The sequence below is a fragment of the Echinops telfairi genome, unplaced genomic scaffold (assembly GCF_000313985.2).
Source record: "Echinops telfairi isolate 266 unplaced genomic scaffold, ASM31398v2 ScPeMD7_655;HRSCAF=1070, whole genome shotgun sequence".
Taxonomy (NCBI): domain Eukaryota; kingdom Metazoa; phylum Chordata; class Mammalia; order Afrosoricida; family Tenrecidae; genus Echinops; species Echinops telfairi.
This window is the reverse complement of record NW_022104553.1, coordinates 27,068,805-27,080,880: the sequence shown is the minus strand read 5'-3', so window position 1 is coordinate 27,080,880 and position 12,076 is coordinate 27,068,805. Positions and strand designations below refer to the sequence as shown.

General features: G+C 56.7%; 1 protein-coding gene across 1 annotated transcript in view; it reads left to right on the top strand.

Moving 5' to 3' along the window:
- Positions 1 to 12,076, top strand: part of BCL3 (BCL3 transcription coactivator) — a 32,984-nt gene that overhangs the window by 19,823 nt on the left and 1,085 nt on the right. Inside the window, exons 2-9 of the mRNA XM_045292681.1 lie at positions 20 to 130; positions 1,706 to 1,859; positions 8,919 to 9,027; positions 9,251 to 9,455; positions 9,572 to 9,660; positions 10,052 to 10,129; positions 11,189 to 11,356; positions 11,913 to 12,027. Coding sequence (XP_045148616.1) covers positions 20 to 130; positions 1,706 to 1,859; positions 8,919 to 9,027; positions 9,251 to 9,455; positions 9,572 to 9,660; positions 10,052 to 10,129; positions 11,189 to 11,356; positions 11,913 to 12,027 — 1,029 coding nt within the window. The remainder of the gene's footprint in view (positions 1 to 19; positions 131 to 1,705; positions 1,860 to 8,918; positions 9,028 to 9,250; positions 9,456 to 9,571; positions 9,661 to 10,051; positions 10,130 to 11,188; positions 11,357 to 11,912; positions 12,028 to 12,076) is intronic.

Here is a 12,076-nt window from a genome sequence, read left to right as displayed (position 1 = left end):
GAGCCCGCCGCCCCTCCAGTAGCTGCTGGCCCCGGAGCACCCCCGGAGTCCCTCTGCGGCGGTCCCGGGGCGCCCGGAGTGCCCGGGCCCCTCCACGGCCTGGCCCGGCCAGAAGCGCTGTACTACCAGGGTGAGTGGACCCCGCGGTTCAGGGCCGGACCGGGGCTGCACAGGGGTGCAGGGTCGCTGGAATCAGACAGCTCTCAGGGCTCAGGGAGTTGGAGGCCAGGCGCACAGACCCAAGGTCCCGGGGACACAAACTTGGAGGGACACGGAGCCTGGGACAAAGATAAGGATGGAGAGCTAAAGGGCAGTGCTCCTATATAGGGGTTGGATGGCGTCCTTGGGGGGGAGTCGGGTATCAGCGACACAGATATAGGGGGTTTCATAACTACAGGATCTCAAGGACCCACCTAATCTAGAGTTACAAGGAGTCAGGGCCTTTACTCAAGAAACTGAGGTTCTTGGCTGCAGATAGTGGGCTCAGAAGGAATGGGAAGCAGAGATACATGTTGGAGGATTCGGGGTGTCAAAATCGCAGGAACTCAGATCTCAGAGTGCATGAGGAGTCATGGGAGCAGAGTTTGGGGTACTGAAATCCAAAGAAACAAACAAGGATCCCCAGGAGCTGGGGGTCGGGTGGGGGTGGGGGGCCCACAGGCAGAGAACCATGGTTCTGGGCACCCAGTGATGCGAGGTGACAGGTGATCAGGGTCCCATCTGGGGTTGCAAGGACAGGACCTAGAGATGGCCAGCAGGACAAGGGCATTCTGGGACTCCAGGATCTAGGGCCCCAATGAAGGAGGGATTTCTTCCAAAGGCCTTAAGGTTGGATATGCAGGGAACTGGAAATTTGAGTAGGGGGGATTCTTAAAGGAAGGTTCCCTATGGGCAAATAAAAATAACGGAGGCCGCACATCACTCTCCCCACCCTAATCTCAAGGAAAAGCACCCACCTCATGATCCCCAAGTGACCTCCAAAGTTTCAGGGACCCCAGATTTTCTCACCACCACCCCAAATCTTCCTCCAGCTTCTGCACCTCCCACTGCAGCAGATTGCAGCAGATGGAGGGCCACAAGCTGTGCAACAGGAAGCCTCCCACCCTTCTCCCGTTTCCTGCAAGAGAACTTGGGCCTCAGCTCTTCCCATCTGTGCAATGGGTCCCTGTGGACTTGACTCCTGCCTTGGATGAGTTGGAATGGACTCCCAGGCAATGGGTTTTTTGTTTTGTTTTATGGTCTTTTCCAACCATTGCCTCTGGCCAGACTCCCCACACCCACTTTTCTTACCCTCTAACCCTCCCCTCTCCCCAAACCCAGGACCCCTTTGCCCCACACCCTTAGCACAGCTCAGCTTCCCATCTGCTGCTTGTCTCCCTTGGCCACAAATTCGCTTAGCAACCAGCCTGTGGGGTCCCCCACTGGAGGGTGATGGTGAGGCTCAGTCTACCCCCTTAAGGGATTCTTTGTCTAGGGGGAACAAGGTGCATTCAAGTGACTGAGTGCGTTGTGGGGACTCAGGAGGTATGGGGAGATGGGATCTGGGTTGGCCTCCTCCTGGCCTTTGAAGGCTAGAAGGAGATACAAAGAACCTGGGGACTGAGGGCAGACCGCCAAGGTCAAGACCAAGGCCAGGAGATGAAGGAGGGTTAAGGGCCTCTGCACTTGTCTCACCTGTATCCTTTTTCCGCCCCGCCCCTTCCAGGACCTTTTCTGCCCCTGTACCCCACCCCATCTATGGGCTCTCCGTTTCCTCTGCTAAGCCTGCCTACCCCCCTGTACCCCATCATATGCTCCATGGAGCACCCCCTGTCGACAGACATCGCCATGGCCACCCGCGCAGATGAGGATGGAGACACGTAAGTGACAGTCCCTCACCCACGGAGGGAGCGCAGCCCCCCAACCTGCCACACAACAGGGCCGCTCAGCTTGGGCTTTTGCTGGCTGGGTGACCATGAGCAAGACCGTGCCCCCTCTTTGAGCCTCAGTTTCCTCTTCGGGAAAAAAAAAGCAGGTGTTCAAGAGCAGCTCTGCCCTAGGACAAAAGGAAGCTAGAGTCTTGCAATTATTTAATATTATTATTATTACTGAGTCAGAACTCACAAGTGAGGAAGACACTGCATGGATTGATTTCCTTCCTGTATGCAGTATGCATGTAAAGCCCCTAGCACAGGCCTCCACAGACGGGCTGGGAGGTATGGTTAGTTGCTGTGAAACCCCCCTGTGTGCAGAGCCAATCTGCTCCAGAGGGTCTCCAAGGCTGAAACCTGTTGGAAGGAGATTGCCAGGCCTGTCTTCGCGTCGCCTCTGGGTGGATTTGGACCACCAGCCTTTCGGTCCATCGTGCAACCCTGGGGTGGGGGGGACCCCTTACGTGCTTAGTATGCATTTGTTATTATTCCTACGAACCTATAGACCCACACCACACGTACCCCAAATGTAAAATGACATAAAACAATACCCCGCCCTAACTCCGATAGGATCTGGTGTGATATTTTCTATTCTAGTCAGTTTCACTGTTTTTGCTTCTGGCCACAAGCCCCTCCATTAATTAGCAGACACCCTCAACTGACTTAACAATCCTTATGGTTTATGAATCTGTGCTTTTAAAGGACGTTCTCATCCTTCGCGTGAGGCTGCTGTGTGAGAAATATGAATTAAACATCCTGAGGGCTTTCTCTCTAGACCAGCACAATCGGTCTTTCTTCTGTTGGCCTAGCTTTGAATCTCTGCTGGCCACGGCTTTCTCGCTCCCGCTGTGCCTCAGTTTCCCCCTCTGCAAAAGGGGAATCAGAAAGCCAAACCAAACCTGGGAACCATAAACTGTGTGAGGGTCCCCCTGAAAAAGAAGCGAGGTGGTCTCTAGAAAGTGCTTATCTGGGGATTGGCTTTGGGCCCTTGGGAGCCACAGGTAGGACAGATGAGGGTGAACCGGACTCACCACTAGCCCGCTGGGTCACATCACTTCTCTGAGCCTCAGTTTCCCTGTCTGGAAACCAGGGCTTTGAATAGACCCTGTGACAATTAGGCTTCTGTGCAATACCAGCTACACAGAGGGGGCGGAATAAAGCCCCGTACATAGTGAGCTCTCAATACTCGGGGGTGGAGAGTGGTGGTGGTGATGGGGGGTGTTGTCTGAACAGAACTCAGACTGGAGAAAGTGCTGGGGGTGACCAAGAACCCCACAAAACCTGGTGGCCACCTGGCCTCAGTCTCTCAGCGGGGTGGTCCATGAAATGGGCTTCCTCTGTATCTGCCCCCAGAAGTGACTTTTTTGTGGCCTGGGAAAGCAGCCCCGCGCCCGCCCCACCCGTCCTCCCCCAATGCAAACACTTCTGCCTCAGCTGCCAGTTGGGGGAAATCCCTTCCCGCAGAGCCTGACCGCAGCCCAGCTGCTCTGCCTCCCCCACGTCAGCGCCCCGTCACTCACTCCTGCCTCCCCACTCCTGGCTCTCCCTCTAACCTTAACCCCTTCCGCTAGGGCCTGGGCTTTACCGGAATGGGCAGCCGGCCCAGCCCCAGGCTGTGTGCGCTTTGGAGGTGGGGAGGCCCCACTTCACGCTTGAGGGGATGGCGGGGGAGGAGGGCGCTGGGACTTTGTCTGGGCCCCTAGAGAAGCCTAGGGTTCCCAAGCTGGTCTTCAAGGGTACTCGGGCATCTATCTGAGCCCCTCTTCTATTCTCCCAGTCTGGGACTGGGGCGGGGAGGGGGGGCGCTCGGGATCACTATGAAGTTGAGGTGCTATATGCCTTGTTCCCCAAGGGGCTTAAGAACACAATGCGGGGCTGGAGGAGGCCTGTGGGCAGGACCAGGCGTTTAATTTGCTGAGCCCCTGGTAAAACGAGTATCTCCAGTCTCGGGTTCCTGGTTCAAAAAGAAAGACTTGGGGTCAAAAGAAGAGCTGATACCAAGGGCTCAAGTAGAAAATTGTTTTGGAAATGATGCCAACATATGTACCAGGGTGCTCAATACCATTGAACGATGGGTGGTTATAAGATTTGTAAGAGCCTCCCAATAAGATGATCGATTTAAAAGAAAAGAAGACTTTTGGGGTTGGGACTAGCGAAACATTAAACCCGCGCATGGGCCCTTGGAAGCGGGAGGTCTCAGTCCCAGGAGGTAGCCCTGCCTGGAAGTCTGTGCACCCTTCCACCCCCACCCCCCAAAATGGCCAAAGATTGGGGAATTGTGTTACTAGCAACGATTGTTACTAGCAACGATGGGGTGGAGGGCAGTTTGGGGAGTTCTAAATCTTCGCAGAACAATTGGGGTGCTCTATCGGAAATCCTAGGATATGGGTGCGGGAGGGGGGGGCGGGGGGGCCCTGAGAAGAGGTGTTCCAGAGGGGCTCAACGTTGGAGGGTTCTGCCCTCTGGGGGCGCTCATCTATCCGTGCCCTGTGCTCTTCGCCCTCCCTAGCCCCATTGGGGGATGGAAGTTGGGGTGTGGGGGGGAGATCTTTGGCAGGGCAGGCTTCCCTCCCCCGGGAGCAGGAAGCGGAGCCCCGCCCCTCAGACCTGTTACTGGAAGTCCGAGGGCTGGTCCGCCCCTCCCGTCCCCACTTCCTCCAGCCCCGCCCCACCCCCTGCGGCCCGCGCGTTTATGGGAACTTGGGCCTGGACGGTTTCTCTGAAATCATTCGCTCCCTCTGCCCTCGCTTAACCCTGCCCTCCCCGCCGAGGACCCGGGGCCGGGCGCCCTGGGAGATGCAGGGAGGGGAGGGGGCCCTTCCTAGGAACCCCACCCCGCCCCGCCCAGGGCTGGGCCCTCTCCCGACATTGCCTTTTTAAAATAGGCGCGCACCCCTGAAGGATCCAGGTTTCACCTGCCACGGTCTCTCCCTATGAGGCAGACGCGGTGCTGTGGCCAGGTTTACATCAAACTAGGAAAGGCATTGCTGTAGGATCGGCTCTGACTCATGGGACCTCCCTCTGACTACCGAACAGAGCTGCTCCGTAGAGTTTCCTTGGCCGAAACGGATCGCCAGGCCTTTCTCCCGCAGCCCCACCTGGTGTGTCAACCTGTAGGTTACCAGTCAAGTGCAAAGAAACCATTTGCGTGGCATAGTGGTTATGCATTGGGCAGTTAGCTGCAAGGTCAGCAGTTTGCGACCAGCAGCCTCTTGCGGGAGAAAGACTGGGCTTTCTACTCCCATAAAGAGTTTCAGTCCTGGAAACTCACAGGGGCAGATCTACGCTATCCAACAGGGTTACGATGAATCAGCATCGGCTAGATGGCCGTGAGTTTGGTTTGGGGGCCTACAGGAGGAGCCCCCGTAATGCAACCCGAGCTGCAAGGTCAGCAGTTGGAAACCATCAGCCGCTCTCGGAGGGAAAGGAGAGGCTTTCTGGTTCATACCTGGAGAGCTACAATCTCGGAAACCCCCCAAAGCACTTCTCCTCTGCCCTGTCGCTACACGTCGGTTTAGAGTGAATTAAGAGAGATGACACTTGACTGAGGTCAACACTGAGGTTTCAAGGGACTCTCTGGACTTTAACTGAGCCCCCGTGGCCCTGTGGTTACGAGTAGAGCTGCCATCTGCAAGGTCTGTAGTTTGAAACCACCAGCTAGCTGCTCCAAGGGAGAAAGATGGGGCTTTCTACTCCCATAAAGAGTTACCGTCTCAGAAACTTAGGGAGGCAGTTCTATCCTGTCCTGTGGGGTCGCTGTGAGTCAGAATCGACTCGCCAGCAATGAGAGAGGGAGGGGAAGAGGGAGAGACAGAGACAGCTGGGAAAGGGTGGCATTTGTAGCCCAGGCTTGCCTGTGCCTGTCCCCGCCCAGTCTCTGGGCTACAGGATGTCAGAAGCCTTCATCTGAGCCACCTGGGGAACAGGCTTAAGATGTAGATTCTGGATGCCCTTAAGAACTGAGAGAGCAGTTGATCTAGTGACTGTGAACTTGAACTTGTGTGAAAAGGTGCCCGGCCATGCAGTGCAGTACACTTGGTGCCCTCAGCTCTGCTCACAGTTGTGTAGACACACACACACACACACACACACACACACACACACACACACACACATCTCAGGTTGCCTCTTGCTCTGGGTGACTGTTAGAGATTGGGGTGCCTGAGAGCAAAGCAGGAAGTCTCTGGGGAGTACCTTCAGGATATACAAGCCTGGGGGTGGTGAGAAAGGGAGGCCTGTGCAGTGGGTGGGGATGGGGATATGGGCAAAGCTTGCTGAGGCCTCAGCCATCCCATGAAGAGCGCCAAGGTAGGGGTGAGGGGTGGCCTTCAGAGGTGTGACCCAGGCACTGAGCCTTCTAGGCCCATTGACCAGCCAGCCACTGGGTGGATGGTGGCTGCCCACCCCCTGGATGGGGAGTGACCTTGGGCCAGCAGCTCTCTTCAGCTCAGGGTGATTTCCACTGGGCATAGCCCAGCCTCTGTTAACCATGACCTTACTTAGTATGTCCACGCACCTCCCCTTGAAGCAAAATTCTCCATCCCCATGCTTGGGTGTCACGTATGTACATGGCCTTGGAGGGAGGCTAAAGTCCCACCAAGACTGGCTGAGAGGCCTTGCTAGCACCTCACTCACCGCCGTCCTTTTCACAGTTGAGACCATAGCTCCAATGACCAGGGTGACCCTAGAGATGGAGTCACGTCCCCAGCCTGTGTCCAAGGACCCCTGGAGGCCTACTGGGTTACTCTTTTGGGGCTGCTAACCGCAGTCAGCAGTTCAAACCTGCCAGATGCTCCATGGGAGAAAAATTGAGGCTGTCTGCTTCCATGAGGATGTACTGTCTCAGAACCTCACAGGGGCCATTCCACTGTGTCCTATAGGGTTGATGTGGGTCAGAACTGGCTCGATGGCTGTGGGGTGTTTTTTCCCCTAGTGTCCTAGGGAGTGTGCAGGGACTCGGAGGCAGCCCCCTGCCCTGGAGGACCTGGCATTGTAGTGGGGAATTTCAGACAGGGAGCAAACAAACACTACCCTGCCGGGTGATGATGGGGTGAAGGGAAACCTAGCAGGGTCAGGGGGGCAGGGACCGGAGTGAGAAGAGCGATGACACGAACTCCCCCCACCAAAAAAGTGGTAGTCTTGGGAGCTCTAAGGAGCAGGTCTACTGTCTGATAGTCAAAAGCCCTTCCATGGAAGCGGGGTTTGTCAGTTAGTCTGTTTTGAGCAAGGAGAACAAAGCTGAATCCTAATCCAGTTGCCTGTGTCGATCCTGACTCCAGGTAACCCCGAGTAGTACTAGAGCTGCTCCATCCAGGTTTCTTGACTGGTTTTTGAAAGAAGTACATCACCACGCCTTTGCTTCCTCCGCACCATTGGGCGGGGTTTGAACCAGCAACCTTTAGGCTAACCATGGAGTGTGGCGCATTTGCCCCAGTCTGGGACCCCTGAAAGCCAGCCCTGTGAGGGAGCACTGTTCCATGGCAGCGAGAACAGCGAGTGCAAAGGCCCAAGGAGAAACAGAGGCATGGTGTACTTCAGGAGGATGGAGAAGCCGAGATTACACTGGGCCTTATGAACCACACAGGAGCGCCCAGTTGTGAGCAGTGCGGGTCCCGAGTTGGGCTGCTGCTAACCACAAGGTCAGCAGTTCAAAACCACCAGGCATTCTCTAGGAGAAAGATGAGGTTTTGTGCTCTTGTCAAGAGCTTCAGTCTCCATAAGATCACTTGTAGGCGAGACTCTTAACTCACTCTCGGCTTTAGCACCCTCTTGGGAGAAACCTCCGAACCGTGAGAGCCAAGTGGAGGAGGAAGAGAATGCACAGACCCAACGTGCAGGATGAGGCAGATGTCCAAGTAAACTCGCGTGCACACCTCAGAAGCTACGGCTGAAAGACTATGGAGGGTCTGAGGCCAGGACACTGGTACAAGTTGTTGACTGGGTGCTACCTACCCTCTAGAACACTGGTTCTCAACCTTCCTAACCCCACCTCCCACCCCACCCTTTTATACAGTTCCTCATGTGGTGGTGACCCCAACCAGAAAATTATTTTCGTTGCTACTTCATCCCTGTCATTTTACTACTGTTCTGAATCATCATGTAAATAGCTGATAGGCAGGATGTATTTTCATTGCTACAAATTGAACATCATTAGAGTGATTGATCACAAAAACTATATGAAATCATATATTGTGAAATATATATTTCTAATGAAAAATCAATGAAATTTTGTCTTGAAGCATGGTGTAGCATGGGTAATAGTATTCAAGCCGGTACTCGTATGTGGGTGTATCTGCCTGTGGTCGGATCCAACTGGAGACGGAATAGAGGAGCGGTGTCTCAGTTCCTAAGACCATGGGAAATATGTGTTTTCCGATGGTCTTTAGGAGACCCCTGTGAAAGAGTCCTTCAACCCCCAAAGGCCTCGTGACCCACAGTTGAGAACCGCTGCTCTAGAACTCCTATGGATGTAGGACTTCCATCGCCCTCCATCTCCGCGAGCACTTGAGAGGCCCACCTTGCTCCTACCTAACCTGTTCAGTTTTGACCCTTTGCCCTGAACCTATGACATTCTGGATCAGTTCTGTTCTCTGTCGTGGCTCAATAGAATGTGCACAATAAATCATCCCTTCTGCTGGCTTAGTTAAGATTGGGGGGGGAAAGAGGGACGGTATCACAAACACACAGGGGCAGCTCTGCTCTGTCCTTCTGCCCCGATGGGGTTGTTGCTATGAGTCGACATTGACTCTTTGGCATTGAGCTTGGTTTTGGTTTTTTAAAAGGGTCCCTTTGACTTCTGTGTAGGGACAGCCTAGCGCAGTGATGGGTGCAGGGGGCCCAGGCAGGGGGGACTGGATTAGTCCAGGAGAGAGACAAGGCTGTTCAACCCGGGTGAAGGATTTGGGATGTGGGCTTCCAAAGGAGCCATCAGCTATTGGGGTTCACACAGTTACAAGAGTGAGGCGAAAAGCAAGCGGCGCCTCAGGTCTGTGGGTCTTCTCTCTCTAGGCCCCTCCACATCGCCGTGGTGCAGGGTAACCTGCCCGTCATCAACCGGCTGGTCAACCTCTTCCAGCACGGGGCCCGGGAGCTGGACACCTACAACAACCTGCGGCAGGTGAGGGCTGGGGCTGGGGCTCCTGGGGCTGAGGGAGGAGGCAGGTGGCTGGGACCCCCTGACTCTTCAGTGCAAACCAGGAAGTGGCCCAGACTCCTGGGATTGAGAAAAGACAGGTCAGATGCCAGAATCCCTGGTGGAGGAATAAGAGGAGGTGCCCCGAGGCTGGAGTTCAGCTCGGGGTGGGACACAGGCCCCCCAACACTGCCGTTCTCTCCCCTAGACTCCACTGCACCTGGCGGTGATCACCACGCTGCCGTCCGTGGTTCGGCTGCTAGTAATGGCTGGCGCCAGCCCCATGGCGCTGGATCGCCACGGGCAGACGGCGGTCCACCTGGCGTGTGAACACCGCAGCCCCACCTGCCTGCGCGCCCTGCTGGACAGCGCAGCCCCGGGCACCGTGGACTTGGAGGCCCGCAATTACGACGGTGAATACAATACAGGGAGAAGAGGGGGTGCGGGGCCGAGGTGTAGCTGGACCAGGAGTCCATCTGCAGCCCCAAGGTCACGGGCCTGAGTCTAACGGAGCCTCCCTCGCCCCCAGGGCTCACCGCCCTGCATGTGGCTGTGAACACCGAGTGCCACGAGGCCGTGCTGCTGCTGCTGGAGCGGGGCGCCGACATCGACGCCATGGTGAGCATGCGCGGGTTGGGGCGGAGCCAAGAGGGGCGAGGGTGTGGCTTGTGGCCGAATGGGGCGTGTCGTGGGAGGGGCTTGTGGGAGCAGGCTGGGGACTCAGGCCAGCCCAAGCGGGCGGGATGCGGGTCGCGGGCTACTTGGCAGAACTTCCCAAACCGGCAAACCAAGTCACTGCCATCAGTGGATTCCTACTCATCACGACCCTGTAGGACAGGGTCCTGTGGGTTTCCGAGGCTGTTAACTCTTTGCGGGAGTAGAAAGTCTCACCTTAAGCGGAGAGGCTGGTGGTTTTGAATTGCTGGCCTTGGCAGTGAGCGGACCGACGTGCAACCACTACGCCACCCGAGCAGAACTTAGGCTCAAAGATCCTGTCTTTCTCCCACAGGACATTAAGAGCGGCCGCTCCCCGCTCATCCATGCTGTGGAAAACAACAGCCTTAGCGTGGTGCAGCTGTTGCTGCAGGTGGGTACCGCCCCCACGTGGCCCCGCCCACGTGGCCCCGCCCCTCTGGCTCCGCCTTCCAGCTCTAGCTAGTTCTGGCTCCAGCCTTCCTTGAGGCATTGCCCCTTCATCCACCCTCCTTCCCCTATAAAAATCACTCCTCTGGCTGCGACCTCGTGTCGGATTCTTTTCCATTCCTTCCTCGGCCCTTACAACGCCCAGGCTCCTCCCAGCAATGGCTTTCTCCCTGTCCCGAACCTCCCGCCCCAGCTCCATCCTCGGTCTGGACCATTCCCTTCTCCGATGGGCAGGTCTGCCTGACCAAGCGCTGCCCGCCCCGGCCCACCCTTAGTTCTAGCGGTCACGCTCCTGTGACCCTTCCCCATGTCGACAGCCCGCGACCCCTATCTACCCCTTGCTCATCCACACCCCACTTGTCCACCTCGTCCACTCCCATCTGGCCTTCTGGCTCAGGTCTAGCTCTTCTACAAACCCATCCACACAGCCACGCTCCCTGTCCATCTCTTGCTCCGGCAACACCTCTCAGGGCCCGACCCAGCCCCATCCACCCTGGTCTGGCTCGCTCCGTGAGCGCACCCACCCCCATCTATCTGCTCACGCCCCTTTCTGACTCGACTCCGCCCCTCTTACCCGCCCTAATCATTTGTAACCCTGTCCATCCTTTTTTTAAATCACTTTGTTGGGGGCTTTCACAGCCCTGATAACATTCCATATAGCAATTGTATCACGCGTGTTTGTGCATATGTTGCCATCGTCATTTTCTAAGCATTTGCTTTCTATCTGAGCCCTTAGAATCACTCTTTTCCCCCTCCCTTCCCCCCTCCCACCCTCGTGACCCCTTGATAAAATATAAATTATTCTTTTCCTATCTTACACCTACTGCTAACTCCCTTCACCTACGTTTCTGTTGCACACCCCTCTGATGGGGGCGGGGGGCGGGGAATCCTATCCATCTTTATGAGCATGCCTCCGACACGCCCCTCGGGGAGGCCCCGCCCCTTTAGGCAGGCCCCGCCCACCAGGGGCTGCAGGTTCTGACCGGTCCCTTGCGCCCAGCAGCACGGCGCCAACGTGAACGCGCAGATGTACTCCGGCAGCTCGGCGCTGCACTCGGCGTCCGGCCGCGGGCTCCTCCCGCTCGTGCGCACGCTGGTCCGCAGCGGCGCTGACAGCGGCCTCAAGAACTGCCACAACGACACGCCGCTCATGGTGGCGCGCAGCCGCCGGGTGAGTGTGTGTGCGTGTGTCCGCGGGAGGGCGGTGAGGGTGCACGTGTGTGTAGGGGTGTGCGTGGAAATGTGTTTGGCCAGAACGTGGGTGGTAACGAGTGGGCAGGAGCGGCAGCGTGGCGCAAACGGTTAAGCACTGGACGAGACGCCTAAACCAGTACCACCCATCAGTTCTGACCCAGGGACCCTAGGGGACACCGTAGAACCCCGTCTTAAGATTCCGAGGCTATCAATCTCCTTGGGAACCAGCAACCTCCTCTTGGCTGGCTTGGCCCTTAGCAGCCCCGTGCTTATGCCCCAGCCACCTGCCCTAGAGCTGGAACGTTTGGCTTCTCAAAGGAGCAGTAGCTATTCTGCACGCGGGGTGGACACTGCAGCCACCAGCTACCATCCACCCCCCACCGCCAAGCAGGCATACGAGCCTTGGGTTTTAGAGAGCAGAGTGAGGCACAAAAGGAGGAAGTGACTGAGGAGTTGTTGGTCACTGACAGAGGCCATGAGTGGGAAGGAGGGAGGGTGTGAAGACCCTCCCCATGAGCCACCTCTTCCCACAGGTCATCGACATCCTCAGGGGGAAGGCCACGCGGCTGGCTCCCTCGCTACCATCTGAGTCGTTCTCCGAACGGAGCACCACCTCCCCCGAGAGCGGCAGCCGCCTCAGCTCCAATGGTAAGACCTGCCCCAACCCCAAGGTCTCTAGTCCTCCTCCTCCTCCTCC